Raw genomic sequence first — 16,086 nt, forward strand, 5'->3', positions numbered from 1 at the left:
AAAAAAAAAAAAAAAAGAAAGAAGTGTGCAAAAACGGTCCCGAAGGAGCTTTTGCAACACGACAATGCACCAACTCACACAGCACTGTCTGTGAGGAAGTTTTTAGCCACTAAACAAATAACCGTATGGAACACCCTCCTTATTCACCTGATCTGGCTCCCAGTGACTTTTTCCTTTACCTGAAGATAAAGGAAATATTGAAAGGAAGACATTTTGATGACATTCAGGACATCAAGAGTAATATGATAACAGCTCTGATGGCCATTCCAACAAAAGAATTCCAAAATTATTTTGACGGGTAGACTAGACACTGGCGTCGATGCATAGCTTCCCAAGGGGAGTGCTTCAAAGGTGACCATAGTAATATGCAGCATTTTCATTACTTTTTCTAGGATGAGTTTGCAAACTTAATTGTCAGACCTTGTATGTATCATTCTGCAACTTGCTTTTTTTGCTCAACTTTGTTTTGGGGACCTAGCCAAAATGATTTATAGAGATCTAGTTTCCTTCTCCCAAGGTAAGGTTTTATTACAATGTAAGCTATCTTCTCAAATGGACATTTAGATTGTTTCCCACTTTTTGATTACACATGATGCTGCAACAAACATCCTTGTCCTGGTCTCACTATACTCAGTATGTGAGCTTCTCTAGCATTCTTAGAAGTAGAAATGCTAGCGTCTAGCAGCTACATCATAAAATGTGATCGCTTTTAATTCTGGATGTTGCTAAATATACCTTCACAAGGATATTTTTGCTCCTGCCTTCTGAGATCCCCTGATGGTTCCTCTCCCACAGTGCACGCTTCCTCACTTCCTCCCACATTGCATCTGCCTACTCTCAGCTGCTTTTTGCAGTCCTTACAAATATTTAGTAGTTCATGGATCATACATATTTTTAGTTTCACTGAAAATGGAGTCTGTGGGAGTTTGGTTGTTCTTGTTGCTTTTGTATAATTTCTGAGAAGAGAAAAGGAAGGGTGCTCATTTACCCAGGCATGGTTACATTGAAAGTGGGGATTGGGATTAGAATTGCTTGAAGTTATAAATTATTTAGGGGAAAAAGTATATCTATTCAAGCATGAGTTTCCTCATTAATAACCATGGTATCTTTTTAAAATCAAACTTTTCTTTAAAATAAATAAATAAAAATCTTTACATGCTTACATGACAATTTAAAATAAATGCCTTGCATATATTTGATTAGGTGATTTCCTAAGTACTTTTATTTGCTGCTATCATGAATCTGACTTTTTTCAATAGTTTTCCTAATTAGATATTGCAGTTACACGGGAAAGCTACTGATCTTTGTAAGTTGATTTCATAATCAGCTACCCTGAACCCTCTACTTAGTTCTGATCATTCATTTTATCTGATTTTCTACATGAGCACATTGTCTGCAAATAAAGACAGTTTGGGTGCCTTTTTCTAACCCTCGTACCTCATTTTCTCTCTTACTGCACTGACTCTGTGTTTCTCAACCAGGATGTTATTGCCATATCGGGGCAATTATTTGTTGAATGAGCCTGTCTATGCAACACAGGATGTTTAGTATTCATGCCAGCCTAGCCCCTGCACTGCAACCTGTGGGCTAAATGCCAGAAGCACTTCCTAATCATCATGACATACAAAAATGCCACCTATCCTTCCACATGTCCCTGGATGAAGAACGATCATAGCCCAGCTTAATAAACTCTGGGTTAGGATCTTCTCTATATTGCTAAATGGTAGCGATGATGAAGTGCTCAATGTCTTTCCCTTCAAGGGTAAAGCTTCTAAACTTTCATTTTAGTGTTATGCTTATTATAGGCTGTGGTAGATACTCTTGATTAAGTCCCTAAAGTTTCCTTCACCTCCCAGTTTATCTAGAGTACATATCATGTATGAACACTGAATGTTATAAAATACTTTTTCTGCATCCAGAGAAGCACTGTTCCTATATTTTCTGTTAAAATAGCACATTACATTTGTTGGTTTTCCGATACCATAACAAACTTGAATTTTCTCTAATTAACACATTTTGTTATTCTAGGTCACTTTTGAAACATAGTGAGATTTGATTACTAGTATCTTATTTAAAATTTTTTGCATATTTTTTCATATATAAGATTGGCCTATAATTTGACTTACTAGTCTAGTATCTGGGGGTTCTACATCTGTGGATTCAACCAACCACAGATCAAAAATATTTCCCCCAAAATCTGCATCTGTACTAAACAGGTACAGATTTTTTTATCTTGTCATTATTTCCTAACCAATGTAGTATCATAACCATTTGTATCAAATTTACATTCCATGAAGAATTATAACAAATCTAGAGATTATTTAAAGTATATGGGAGGATGTGTGTAGGTTACACAGGTATGCAAATATTGTGCCACTCTATATCAGGGACTTGAGCACCCACAGATTCTGGTATCCTTGAGGAGGGTACACGAGGAGGTGGGAGGTCCTGCAACAAGTCGCCCCTGAAGACCGAGGGACAACTGTATTGTACTCATTCTGTTTTCAAATCAAGACTATACTAGCCTCATAAAAATGAATAAATTAAATTTATTCTCTCTCTCTTTGCTGAAAAAAATTGCATAAAACAGTTTATTTGCTCCTTATAGGAAGGGTAAACTTACCTGTAAAACTCTTTGGACCTGGTACTCTTGAAAGAATTTTTTTTTTCCTTTTCACCAAGTTAAGTTCTATAGTTACTCTTTATTCTAGTTTGTCACTTCTTCTTGAAACCACCTTGATCATTTATATTTTCTTTAAAAGTTGTACAATTTATCTAAGTTTTAAAATACAGTACAAAAGATATTAACAGTATTCTCTTACATTTCTTGAATTGTTTGCTCTGTAGTTGTGTCCCTCTTTCAATCCCAATATTCTATTTGTATCTTCTTTTTTCTTAATGCTTTCTACAAGAGGCTTGGCTATACTATTAGCCTTTGTCAAAAAAAAAAGTTACTTTGTAGCCCTAATGACCATTTCTTCTGCCTTTTTAAAGCTCTGTAGTATTAATTTCTAATTTTAACTCTGAGTCACTTTGTGAAGACTGAATAAGTTAAAAATATAAAGCACTTAGAACAGTTCTTGGCATTTAAGAAGAACCCAACCTTTTTCTCCTTAGTGCTCACGGTGTCAACCTTTTTTCACTGTGTCATTATTCTTCACCTATCTTTATGTAAACTTTTTACTAATGTATAGCATACATGCAGGAAGGTGCAAAAATGAACATCCCAAATAATCAGCACCCAGACCAAGGTAAGGAACATTACCAGAACCCTAGACTGCCCATCATATTCCTTCTCAGTCTCTACCTGCCTTAAGGGTAGCCATGTTGTCATTTCTAATAAATTAGTTTGGTTTGAACGGTTTTGAGTTTTATGTAAATGAATCACAGTATAGCTACTTTTGTAGCTCACTTCTTTGCTCAGCATTATATGTATGTGAGATTCCCCATGTAGTTACATGTAATTGTAACCCATTCTCACTACTATATAGTATTCCACTATGTGAACATACTATATTTTATTCATCCATTCTATGGCTGATGGACATTTGGGCTGTTTTTAATTTGAAGTTATTATGAATGGTGCTGCTATATATATTCTAGGACAAGTCATTTGGTGAACACACATATGCATTTCTGTAAGTAAAATTACTTTTCTCTGGGATAGAACTAGGAATGAAATTGCTGGATTGTAGGTGGCAGCATATAATAAAAATAAATTTACTTAACCTATACTATGAGATAGATACTTTCATGATGTATGAAAACATCTTTATTTTACCTTCACTCCTGAATTACAGTTTGGCTGATAAAAGAATTCTGGTTTGCAATCATTTTCCCATAGCACCTTAAAGATAATACTAAAAAATGTCAATCTGTTGGTTTTTTTTCCTTTGGAGGGTCAACTAACTTTTTTCTCTAATAGCTTTCGCTATTTTTTTTTCTTTTATTTAGGTGTGAATTTTTAAAAATGTATCCTGCTTATTACACCATGGAATGTTTCAGCACAAAACTCATGTCTGTCTTCAGTTTTAGGAAATTCTCAGTCATAAACTTTTTTCTCTACCATGTTCTCTATTCTCAGTTTCTATCCCCCATGGTTCTTCCTTTTCTTTTATCTTGTTCTACCTCTATATGTTGCATTCTTGAATGTCTCCATTTAATCTGTCATTTCACTAATTTGTTCTTTAGCTCCATCTATTCTACTGCTGAGTTCACTGGATTTCAGACTTTATAGTTGTCCTTTCAAATGATTCCAGCTGGTTCTTTTTCGTTGCTCCCATTCTTGTTTTCAGTGTTGCTATTTCCCCCTTATCTCTTTGAGAATATAAAAAGTACCTCCTAAATCCTTTTCGGGCTGCTCCATTTGCTCTCTTTACTCAGAAATACATTCTCCCATTTCCTTTCTTTTTTATGGGTCACTCCTGGGATCTCTGCCCCCTGGGTGCTTTGTGGTTCTTGGGGTGAGATCAGCTGCAGATTTCTCTCATAAGCACCCTGGTCATTGACTGCAAGAGGGGTTCCTCCCTGCCCTCATTCTTTAGAGCCCTGCCCATCACACAGGGCAAGAGTCCAGGGCCCAATGCTCACCTAGAGCTGCTTCCACTCCACCCTTAGAGGCCCTGGAAATTACTGCACAAATGCTCCCAAGTCTACCTCCAAAATCTACATGGGCCTCTTCTCAGGATTCAGATTCCTGAGGGCATACTGTTTATTTACCCTGAAGTTCAAAGTGTGGCCAGATGGCAGACGTTTGTAGGGACGTGTGAACAGAGACGAGAAAGAAGAGCTGGGGAAATCATGTGCATGCACGACAGACAGGCCCCTCACAACGAAGAACCGAGCCAGGGCTGGAAGAGAAAGGGGCAGATCACAGGTAGGCTCTCGCCTTGCTGCTGCATGCCTGCTCGGAATCCCAAGGAGTCTAAGAATTCTAAACCTGAACTTGTCCTTTTAACATGCTGCAAAGATATAATTGTGAGGGGATGGTGGGTGGGGGGCAGCAACAAAAAAGAGAACATAATTTGCTTAATAGATATTAGCTTGTTTCATAATTTGAAAATATCTATGCACATGGTACGTGGACCTCCCTCTGAGCCCCTGCCCAGGGCCCCACAAATGGTAGGAGTAGGCCTGATTCATAAAGGATTTTGTGGACACTTCAACCTTAGTTCTGCCTAGGGCAGGGCACCAGATGAGGGGTTTTTTGCCCAGTGAAGCTTCTCTGAGCCTCTGTCTTGCTCTAGTCCTTCTGCAACTTAATTTAGAAACCCCTATCACACACTAGAGATAAAGTCCAAGGTCCCAGGCAGGAATGCCTGACTCAGAGAGCACCTGGCTATAATCTTAAATAGGCAGGTACCAGGCTTCAGCCCCTTCTGTGTGCAGGACAAAAGTTCTGGCCACGCCAGCTCAGGCAGATAATTTGGATCTGGCTCCCTGCTATTCACAGTCTCAGCCCAGAAGGTCCCAGCTATTCCTTTCTCTTAGGAAGAAGTCTCCATTTCTACATTATGGAGACTTTCTTCTTTGTTTTTAAATGTGGCTATATGTTTATTAATTTTTTTCCTATATTTGTTATGCATTTAAAGGAAAGGTTTTAGCATATTTTTAATTTGTCATCTAGACCTAAAAGTAGAGTCTCAGCTTTAAAGTGTGGGTGCTGAGAATGCTTAATCTGATTTCTTTAAGTGAGCCAGGAAACAAGAATCAAAACTAGAGTTCAGAGCCAGATGCAGTGGCTCACACCTATAATCCCAGCACTTTGGGAGGCAGAGGCAAGAGGATTGCCTGAGCCCAGGAGTTCTAGACCAGTCTGGGCAACTTGGCGAGACCTCATTTCTACAGTAAATCGAAAAATTAGCCAAGCATGGTGGCACACACCTATAGTTTCAGCTACTTGGAAGGCTGAGGCAGAAGGATCTCCTGAGCCTAGCAGGTCGAGGCTGCAGTGGCTGTGAGCGTGTCACTGCACTCCAGCCTGGGCAGCAGAGTGAGACTCCAACTCAAAAAAAAAAACAAGCAAAACAAAACTAGAGCTCAGATATGAACATTGCCATTGTCTGGGATGCAGACCTGATCACAGTTATTTGTTATAATGAGGGGAGAACGTAATCTCATTTTAATAAAATCATCACACTGTTTAACTATCTCCATGACATTAGAGGAGTTGGTTAACTTCTCTGATTCTCGGTTTTTCCACCTACAATCAAGTGAGTTAGATAAGATAATTTCTAGTAATTTCTAAAGGCACTCTCTCTTGTTTTTAGTTTCATGTCATACAGGCCTAGGCCAGACTGTATTATATTCTAATTTCTGAGCGTGAAAGGTATTTAGCATATACCCACAATTTAAAAGGAATTATCTAAATCACCCAATAAAGTATATAAAGGAGCTTTGATAAACTGTAAGCTACTTGGGCAAATTAAGATAATATTATTACATATACAGGGATGTGCATTCCGTATTATACATTCAAAAAAGGCTTATTCATAGGAAGTATGATTGCTCAGTGAAAAGGAACTGACTTCTTAGAAGGGGAGTGGTGAGTAGTTAGCAAAACAACCACAATATTAAGGTGAAATATGACTTCAGTTTCAGGAATAGAGCGCAATAAACCTATTTACAATGCAAAGGAAATATCTCTATTTGAACAGAAGTATCAGAAAAAGTGTGAGTCTATGAAGTTGCTATACTGAGCAAGATACTTGAAATAGCAACACTGTAAACCACAGTTCCCTGTATACAGGTCACTTCAACAGCATGCATGGCTACCAGTACCATCATCCAAAACTATTCAAGAGAATTACCAACTCACCCCAAGTAAGAGTAGCCAGGGTCAAGAGCTCAGGGATTGAATCCTGACATACTACATATTCTGGAGAATATGGATCTGTTTGAACATCAGCATCCCGATAATCAGTCTGTGTGCCCACTGTAGACTTTGAAGAGATGGGTAGGGACTTAGTAGAAGCGGGAGGAAAAGTATATGGTTCTACCCTAAAAGGAGAAAATTTGTTTAAAATTGAAACCCAATATGATCATTTTATTATTTTATTTTTTAAATGTACCTCCCATTTTTACTGTGCATACACATATACACAATATATCTTTTAAGTGGACTTTACAATATATAGCTTTTCTCACCTGGCTTACAATGAAACATATTGTAAAAATTTTCTCTTTTCTTCTACAACAGTTAAAATAATTGCATAGTTTGGAGAAACCATAATTTATTAAGCAATCTGTGGGGGAAATGCAGTATAATTTTTTTCCAAGGAGACTTCATTCTTTTTACAATGCCTTGAGAAAAAAAAGGGGTCCTCGTCTTAGAAAGATTTCTACAGATGATGGAAACTTGCCCTTCAATTTAGCCCTTCAGTTTGCTTCTCTCCACTTACCTAATTACCAATCAATTAATCCATTGATCTGTTCCCAAGCTGTCTCTCCCATTTGCTTCCTCTTTTCTCTCCGGTTGCTGGCACACATGCAGATTTCCCTTACTCCAGCACTCCCAATCCCCCCCCACCCTTAAAGAGGTTTTCTTTCCTTTTAAAGATACTGTCTTAATTGATTTTGATAAACTCTACTCTGAACTTTATCCTTAGTTCCATATTACGATTAGCCTCTAATAATCTGAAGATAGAATTCAATTGTTTAAAAAAAACTAATTCGGAAGACCTTGGTAGAGTTACATGTATCAAGAGTCATAGGACTTGGACACAAGTAGACATGGCTGACTTTCTTTTGAAAAAAAGAAGTTGTCGGCTGGTCCCAGCATTTTGGGAAGTAGAGGCAAGAGGATTGCCTGAACCCAGGGGTTCGAGACCAGCCTGGGCAACTTGGCAAGACCTCATCTCTACAATAAATCAAAAATTTAGCCAGGCGTGGTGGCGTGTGCCTGTAGTTCCAGCTATTTGGAAGGCTGAAGGGGAAGGTCACCTGAGCCCAGCAGGTCAAGACTGTGGTGGCCATGAGCATGCCGTTGCACTCCAGCCTGGGTGAAAGAGTGAGACTCCAACTAAAAAAAAAAAAAAGTTGTTTCTGCAGGAATGGGAGGGCAAGATAAAAGTAGTTGGCACTTTCAGGGAAGTGTTAGGGACCATTATGGAAATCTATTTCCTATTTTAAGGCAACTGACAAATAATCATCTTCAATTACAGTACTGGAGCAGCAGCCTTTACTGGTCATGACACTTGCACGATACCTAAACTTGTATTTCCAGAAAAAGGTCAATGTCAATTAATCGTAACTTTGTACAGAAAGGCAGATGCCAGCTAGCATAAAAGTAATACATGCAGACTGTGGTAGTTCTGGAGTCCTGGAAGCCATGAGGTCCTCATCCATCACGGGTCTGCCACAGCCAGGCAGAGATGACTAAGGAAAGCAGCAAAGCTGGCCATGCCAGCCCTTATACATGGCACACTTCCTGGGCAACCAGGTATCATGGGGCATGGGCACGCAGCTCTCTCTGCGCATATCATGCTCACAGTTCCGTACATAGAAGGGCGAGGGGCAGGCGAACTTCAGCAGGGTTCCATTCAGACAGCAGGTTCTGCGCAGCTGTTTACTGTCCTGTATTACTATGGATGGCACCAACTGGGAAGACCAAGGACAAATGGCAGGCTCCTCCTGGGGCCTAATGCTGTCATCTCTGAGGGCCAGGTCTCCTGAAGTGGATGTGTGAGCTTATGGTGGTCCAACCCGGCAATGAATCCCAGAGCAAAATGCTTTGGAAATGGCCATGATCTGATCATTTTAAAGATTATACAATCAAGTAGGAATAAATCTTTGAGCTTCACACAGTTCATTCCCTCTTTAAACACTGACAGGCACAAAGTTATAAGTCCATTATAATTAGGATTATGCCCAAAAATCTTAAGAGAATTGCTTTGTTAGTCTTACCTCTGCCAAGAAACTGAGGGGGTGTAAGTACCATGGTTTACTCATAAGAGTGCCTATTGATATGTGTGTCACTGGACAAGGTTGTAGAACAGCATTATAAAAGGTAGATTCTAGGCCAGGCATAGTGGCTTATACCTGTAATCCCAGCACTTTGGGAGGCTGGGCCAGGAAGATCACTTGAGGCCAAGAGTTCGAGACCAGCCTGGGCAACATAGCAAGATCTCACCTCTACAAAAAATGTTTATAAATTACCCAGGCATGGTGGCACACACCTGTAATCCCAGTTATTCAGAAGGTTGAGGCAGAAGGATCACCGGAGCCCAGGAGGTCAGGGTTATGGTGAGCCATGATCGTGCCACCGCACTCTAGCCTGGGAGACAGTGAGACCCCCCAACTCAAAAAAAAAGGTAGATTCCAGAATGTTGTACAGAACTTCTGGCCCTATTCAGGATTGCTGCATTCTCTGGTTTCTTTCTTCTCTGTTTTCAGTTAGACACCCATCTCTGTTTCCCTCTAGGAATGCAGGAAAAGAGAAAATAGAAAAGGTGCTTTCTGCTGAGAGAAATGGAAGGAAGGAGGGAAGGAAGACAGGCTCTGGATAGATGATTCAATAATTAATGCCAGGATAACTCGGTTAACATGTAAAAAATTTACCTCTTCTCTTGCACAAAAACTAATTCCAGATCTTTTAAAAATCTTAATGTAAAAATGAGACTAAAAAAGTACAAACAGGAAGCACAAGTAAATATATTATCTGTGATTTAAGGTCTTTATAAACATGGTCCAAAAGCCAGAAACTATAAAAGGAACGATTAATAGAATTGAGGGCAAGTTTAAACTTCAAATACCTCAAAATATTTTTTTTTTTTTGAGTTGGAGTCTCACTCTGTTACCCAGACTGAAGTGCAGTGGCTGCTCCCGGCCACTGCAGCCTCAACCTGCTGGGTTCCGGCGATCCTTCCACCTCAGTCTTCCAGGTAGGTAGAACTACAGGTACACGCTACCATGCCTGGCTAATTTTTGATTTATTGTAGAAATGAGGTCTCACTAAGTTGCCCAGTCGGGTCTCAAACCCACAGGCTCAGGCAATCCACTCACCTCAACCTCTCAAAGTGCTGGGATTACAGGCTGAGCCACCAAGCCCGGCTGCCTCAAAATATTTTTTAAAATGTTAAAGAGCAAGTGGCAAACTTGGTAATAGATCTTGCAATATGTATGATAAAAAGTTAACTAGCCTTTCTACATTAAAAACCCTTGTAAATCAATAAGTCACTTAAATACCCCACACAAAAATGGGGAAAGGACAATTCACAAAACAAAAAGTAAAACATCTAACAAACATATGAAAAGATAATTAACATACTAGCAATCCAAGAAAAGTAACTTAAAACATCAAGATACTATTTTATGCTATTTTATCACGCAGCCAAAGATGTAAAAGATTAAAAGCACCTAGCACTGATAAAGTTGTGAAGAAACAGGCATTCTTATAAACTGCTGATGGAAATACAAATAGGTACAACCTATCTGACAAGTAATTTATCAAGATACATAAAACCCTTTGCCCTAGCAGTTGTATTTCTAGAAATTCAGCCTAGGAAGAATAATTAGACAAGCGTACAAAGATATACATGCAAACATATTTATAAAGTCTCATTTTTAAGAGTAAAAAATCATCCAGGCTCGGTGGCTCAGCCTGTAATCCCGTGCTTGGGAGGCTGAGGTGAGTGGATTGCCTGAGCCCGCCGGTTCGAGACCCACCTGGGCAACTTGGCGAGACCTCATCTCTACAATAAATCAAAAAACTAGCCGGATGTGGTAGCACACGCCTGTAGTTCCAGCTACTTGAAAGGCTGAGGCGGAAGGATCACCAGAGCCCAGCAGGTTGAGTTTGCGGTAGTCGGGAGCATGCCACTACACTCCAGTCTGGGCAACAGAGTGAGACTTCAGCTCAAAAAAAAACTCCAAAACTGCTTTAGTTTGAATGTGTGTCTCCTTCAAAATTAATGTTTAAACTTATCTCCATTGTGGTGGTACTAAGAGGTGGGGCCTTCTGGGGAAATGATTAAGTCACGAAGGTTCTTATAAAAGGGTTGGAGGGAACTGACCCTTTTTGCCCTTCCGTTCCTTCTGCCACATGAGGACAGCTCTAGAACTTCAAGAAATAAATTAATAATATTTATAAATTACCCAGTTGTGATATTTTCTTATAGCAGCACAAATGGATGAAGACAAAACTCATGTAAGAAATATATTTTAGCCAGGCTCAGTGGCTCAGCCTGTAATCCCGCGCCTTGGGAGGCTGAGGTGAGTGAACTGCCTGAGCCCGTGGGTTCAAGACCTGCCTGGACAACTGGGTGAGACCTCATCTCTACAATAAATCAAAAAATTAGCCGGGCATGGTAGCACACGCCTGTAGTTCCAGCTACTTGGAAGGCTGAGGCGGAAGGATTGCCGGAGCCCAGCAGGTCGAGGCTGCACTGGTTGGGAGCGGCCACTGCACTACAGTCTGGACGACAGAGTGAGACTGCGACTCAAAAAAAAAAGAAAATAAATATATTTTATATCATAACCCATTACATATATACAAACAACATGCATATATTTATCTGAAACAAAAATTATAATCAAAAAACAACTTATCCTGAATATGTCTAATGCTAATTATTATTTTCTATCATCTCGTTTTTTTAAGTGTTCATGGCCCACTAGAAGATTTCATACCTTCCAGTGGAAAACTAATGTCATGAAATGTTTTTTAGATCCTAAAATTTTAGGATTCAGTGGTTTGTAATCTACAGTTTGAAACATATTTAATTAGAGAACTATTTTCTGAAGGCAAACATGAAAGCAAACAAAAAATAAAATGAACTGAAAAATAGTTTTTAAGTAACGATTACTTACTTGGTTATTGCATAAACAACACTGAATGGTATCTGTTGATGAAATGGAAGGAAAGGCCTGGAAGGAAAAGAAAAACATAAAGATATGGGACTTTTGCACATGTGGGTGCAGGCTAAACTTCCTCCAACTCTAATATTTATCCCTTAAAAATCAATGAACTTAAATATCCCATATATCCATGTTATTCAAATGTTGGCAAATACAAAATCACTAAGGAATAGGGAAATTATTGTTTAAAATACAAATTCCCAGGTCTGCTTCTTGAGATTTAGTAGATATAAGGTAAAGTCAATGAATCTGCAAGTTTTTGTTTTTTCTCTGAGTTGGAGTCTCACTCTGTGGCCCAGGCTGCAGTGCAGTGGCATGATCACGGCTCATGGCAGCCTTGACTTTCTGGGTTCAGGTGATTCTTCCATCTCAGCCTCTTCAGTAGCTAAGGGTACAGGCATGCACTACCACACCCGGCTAATTTTTTGGTAGAGATGAGGTCTTACTATGTTTTCTAGGCTGGTCTCAAACTCCTGGGATCAAGCAATCCTCCCACCTCTGATTCCTAAAGTGCTGAGATTATAGGTGTAAGCTCGAGCCTACGCCCAGCCTGCATTCTTACTAAACACTCCGGTATTTTCTCTGCGGATGGTAAACAGGCCACACTTTAAGAAATAGTGTCCTAGCCGGGCTCGGTGGCTCAGCCTGTAATCCCGTGCCTTTGGGAGGCTGAGGTGAGTGGATTGCCTGAGACCGCGGGTTCGAGACCCGCCTGGGCAGGCAAAACCTCATCTCTACAATAAATCAAAAAATTAGCTGGGCGTGGTAGTGCACGCCTGTAGTTCCAGCTACTCGGAAGGCTGAGGCGGAAGGATTGCCAGAGCCCAGCAGGTCGAGGCTGCGGTGGCCGGGAGCGGCCACTGCACTCCAGTCTAGGCGACAGAGTGAGACTCCAACTCAAAAAAAAAAAAGAAATAGTGTCCTATACTTGGACTTCAGGTGGTCATTAGTGCCCAATAACTTCTCAAGTTCCCCAAAACATTCTGAAATTCCCAATGACATAGTTTAAAGCTTCCTCCAAAAAGTCTAGAAATTGAGTATACTGTAGAATTTAATATGTCTCTGAAAAAGTTAGCATTACAAAATTTTCTTAAGTAGGGTGCTCATAAACAGTAATATGGATTAGAAATTTACTTTCTCAAGGAAGCTCACGAAGATGTGGTGTCAAGACTATTTTTTCTAATTCAGGTAAGATCTATAGGGAAATCTCCATCTGATTTTAATTTAGTCTGAGTATATGACTGTCACATGGGTATTAATCACAAATGAAATAAAATGACTCTGACCATGTTGGTTTTGGCAACATTCACATAAAGAGAGCAAACATAACCCATTTGAACACATTTAATAATTTTCTCTTCACTATGACTGCATGTTATCTCTACAGTCATACTGCATGTGATGACTTCATTTTGTCTTCAAATACATTTTCTTAGTTGCAGTGAACACCTCTAAAGTCAGGCTGGCTTAACTGGAATCCCAGCTTTGCCACATGTTAGCTTATACGACCTTGAGCAATCTATTTCTCCTCTTTTGGTCTCAGCTGCATCACTGGTAAAATGGGGATCATATACATCCTACCCTAGGTTCCTGTTGTAAAAAGTAAATGATATATGTAAAGTACTTAAAATGGAGTATGGCACATTGCATGTACTTAAAAATGGCAGCTGTTATCATTGTCCTAAAGAGGTTCTCTAATAGTATCAGGGCTGACATGTTCATTTAGTAATTACATCCTACCTTTCAAAGTATTTGTAGCGATTTTTTCCAGTAACTTCAGGATCTTCATAAACTTCTTTAGGCCTCTGAAAAGAAGTATCAGTTCTAAAATGAAGCAGGAAAACATTATTCAAGTCTCATATGTTTCCACATACAATTTCTATTTCACATTTCTATGTCTATAAAGTAGGAGATATACAGAATATCTCATACTGAGAACAAAGTCTTCTATAACATGCATTTGACATATCTTAGGCTAGATATGATCCTTCCCCTGGACCAGGAAACCAAGACCATATAAGAGAAAATGAGAGTTGAGAAAAGAGTAGATTTCTGAAATCCCACATATAAAAATGCCTATTTTAATTAAAAGCAGATGAGAATACCAAAGTTTCAAAAGACAATTCTTTGACTAGGCTAAAAGACATTAATATTTTTTAATTTACTAAAGGTAAACTTGTAAGTAATTAAAAGAATACGGAATTCAGGACACTTATCTTTGAAGGTGCTTTGGCTGCAAGTCTCTAAAAAATATGTTAGATACTAGCTTAAAAGCATTTTCAGTTTCTAAGATGGATCAAAGGAACAACAAACTCAGTCACTTCTATCACTGGCGGCAAGTTGTCATTTACTATACACATATTCACACCAACTTTACAAAGCAATACACCTATAACCACAGCTCCTTCATCAGGCTTGTTTTGGTCAAAGGGGTTTAGAGAAAGAATTTGGCCTACATACAACGTCACAACAATATATTTTTAAATCATGCAAATTAGATTAAGAAATTCACAAAGAAAAAGGCATTCAATAGAAACACGAATATATGAAGGAGCTGGAGCTGACACTTACAAGGCAAGCTGCCGGAGGGTTTCTTTGTGTTTCTCCTCATGTCCCCTCCATTCCCGACTGATAAATGGTGGGACAGGATCTGCCTTGCTCCAATATAGAGAATATCTTGGATAATGGATCAGGTTACTGAACATGGTTCTAAACCTGGGAACTTTTCTCTATTAGGAAAGGGAGGCAGGGAGGAAAAGGATATACCATCAGATGGAAAGTATTTAGTTAGATTGTAAACTTTTTTTTTTGAGTTGGAGTCTTACTCTGTCACCCAGACTGGAGTACAGCTGCTGCTCCCAGCCACTGCAGCCTCGACCTGCTGGGCTCCAGCGATCCTTCCGCCTCCACCTTCCGCGTAGCTGGAACTACAGGCACGCACTACCACGCCCAGCTAATTTTTGATTTTATTGTAGAGATGAGGTCTCACCAAGTTGCCCAGGCAGGTCTCGAACCCGTGGGCTCAGGCAATCCACTCACCTCAACCTCCCAAAGTGCTGGGATTACAGGCTGAGACACCGAGCCCAGCTGTAAATGTTTTTTAAAAGGTGCAAAACACTGTCTATAGCATAGAAAGAGAGGTCACTAGTATATCCATAGACAACCCCTAAATGGATGCCCAAGAAACTAATGACAATGGCTGTTTATGTGAAGGAGGGTAGGGCCACAATTTACTTCACACTATACATATGTTTTTGCACTATCTGAATTCTTTTAGGTAATATAACAGACATATATTCCTTTTCCCATTGAAATACATTAGTCTATGGGTCCTTTATTCATTATTAGTGAATTAATCCTCACAATGAGCCATAAGTATTAAGATGCTTTGCCCCCTAGTAATCATGGCAAAGTAATTTCTGTGGAACCTAAAAGCCAGTGGCAATTTGGTGATGTCAATCTGATTAATGCAATTAGTCAAACTAGATGGTTCAGGTTCACTAAATAGCTTCAGTTGATGAATTAAGACATACCAGTCGGCTGCCAATCAGGGTGGCTTGGATATTTGCCTGTGTGTAGTCTTGTTCACTTGACACAGTAAACAATGGATCTGAAAAACATACAACAAAGTAGCATAAGGAACAGAACATATCTACTTCTAGATTGAGAACAATGGCAAAGCAATGGGATTTCTTAATTAGAAAACAAATGAAAAAGTATTGCGTCACTCTGCAACAGCTCACGCCCTGCCGTGCATGTGGCTCTGTTACCCTAGCACTTCTAGCAGTGAGAGCTAGACGTATTTCTTTCCTGTGTGTTCCAAGTCAGCTTATGGAATTGGAATGCAAAAAAGAAAGCCTCACACAGTCTCAAGTACCATACCTGAAACACACTTTCTTCTCTCCTATGAACAAACCTCCTTCTGGGTCTGGGTTGCCCAAGAAACACTTCAAGAGGAAAGACCTTATATATATGCACTATGCCTGTCTGCAAGTGAAAGAAGCAATAAATTTAGACAGTGCCTCCCATATTTGGTACATGGGGAAGATGCAAACAGCATGACGTTTCAGAATTGGTAGACATGGTAAGAAAACATCGTCCTCTAGCAAGACAAGTAAGATCAGCCATCTTTAGAATCCACCCCTTAAGTTTTTAAGCATGTTGCCTGTCGTTCCAGCTACTTGGAAGGCTGAGGTGGAAGGATTGCCGGAGCCCAGCAGGTCGAGGCTG

General features: G+C 39.6%; 1 protein-coding gene across 1 annotated transcript in view; it reads right to left on the reverse strand.

The window, feature by feature from the left end:
- Positions 1 to 16,086, reverse strand: part of MAATS1 (MYCBP associated and testis expressed 1) — a 53,188-nt gene that overhangs the window by 34,559 nt on the left and 2,543 nt on the right. Inside the window, exons 2-6 of the mRNA XM_008056027.2 lie at positions 15,390 to 15,466; positions 14,428 to 14,585; positions 13,597 to 13,680; positions 11,809 to 11,865; positions 6,818 to 6,999 (exon numbers count right to left, since the gene is read on the reverse strand). Coding sequence (XP_008054218.1) covers positions 6,818 to 6,999; positions 11,809 to 11,865; positions 13,597 to 13,680; positions 14,428 to 14,585; positions 15,390 to 15,466 — 558 coding nt within the window. The remainder of the gene's footprint in view (positions 1 to 6,817; positions 7,000 to 11,808; positions 11,866 to 13,596; positions 13,681 to 14,427; positions 14,586 to 15,389; positions 15,467 to 16,086) is intronic.

The sequence above is a fragment of the Carlito syrichta genome, unplaced genomic scaffold (genome assembly GCF_000164805.1).
Source record: "Carlito syrichta isolate Samal-C Ts95f unplaced genomic scaffold, Tarsius_syrichta-2.0.1 Scaffold82995, whole genome shotgun sequence".
Taxonomy (NCBI): Eukaryota; Metazoa; Chordata; class Mammalia; order Primates; family Tarsiidae; genus Carlito; species Carlito syrichta.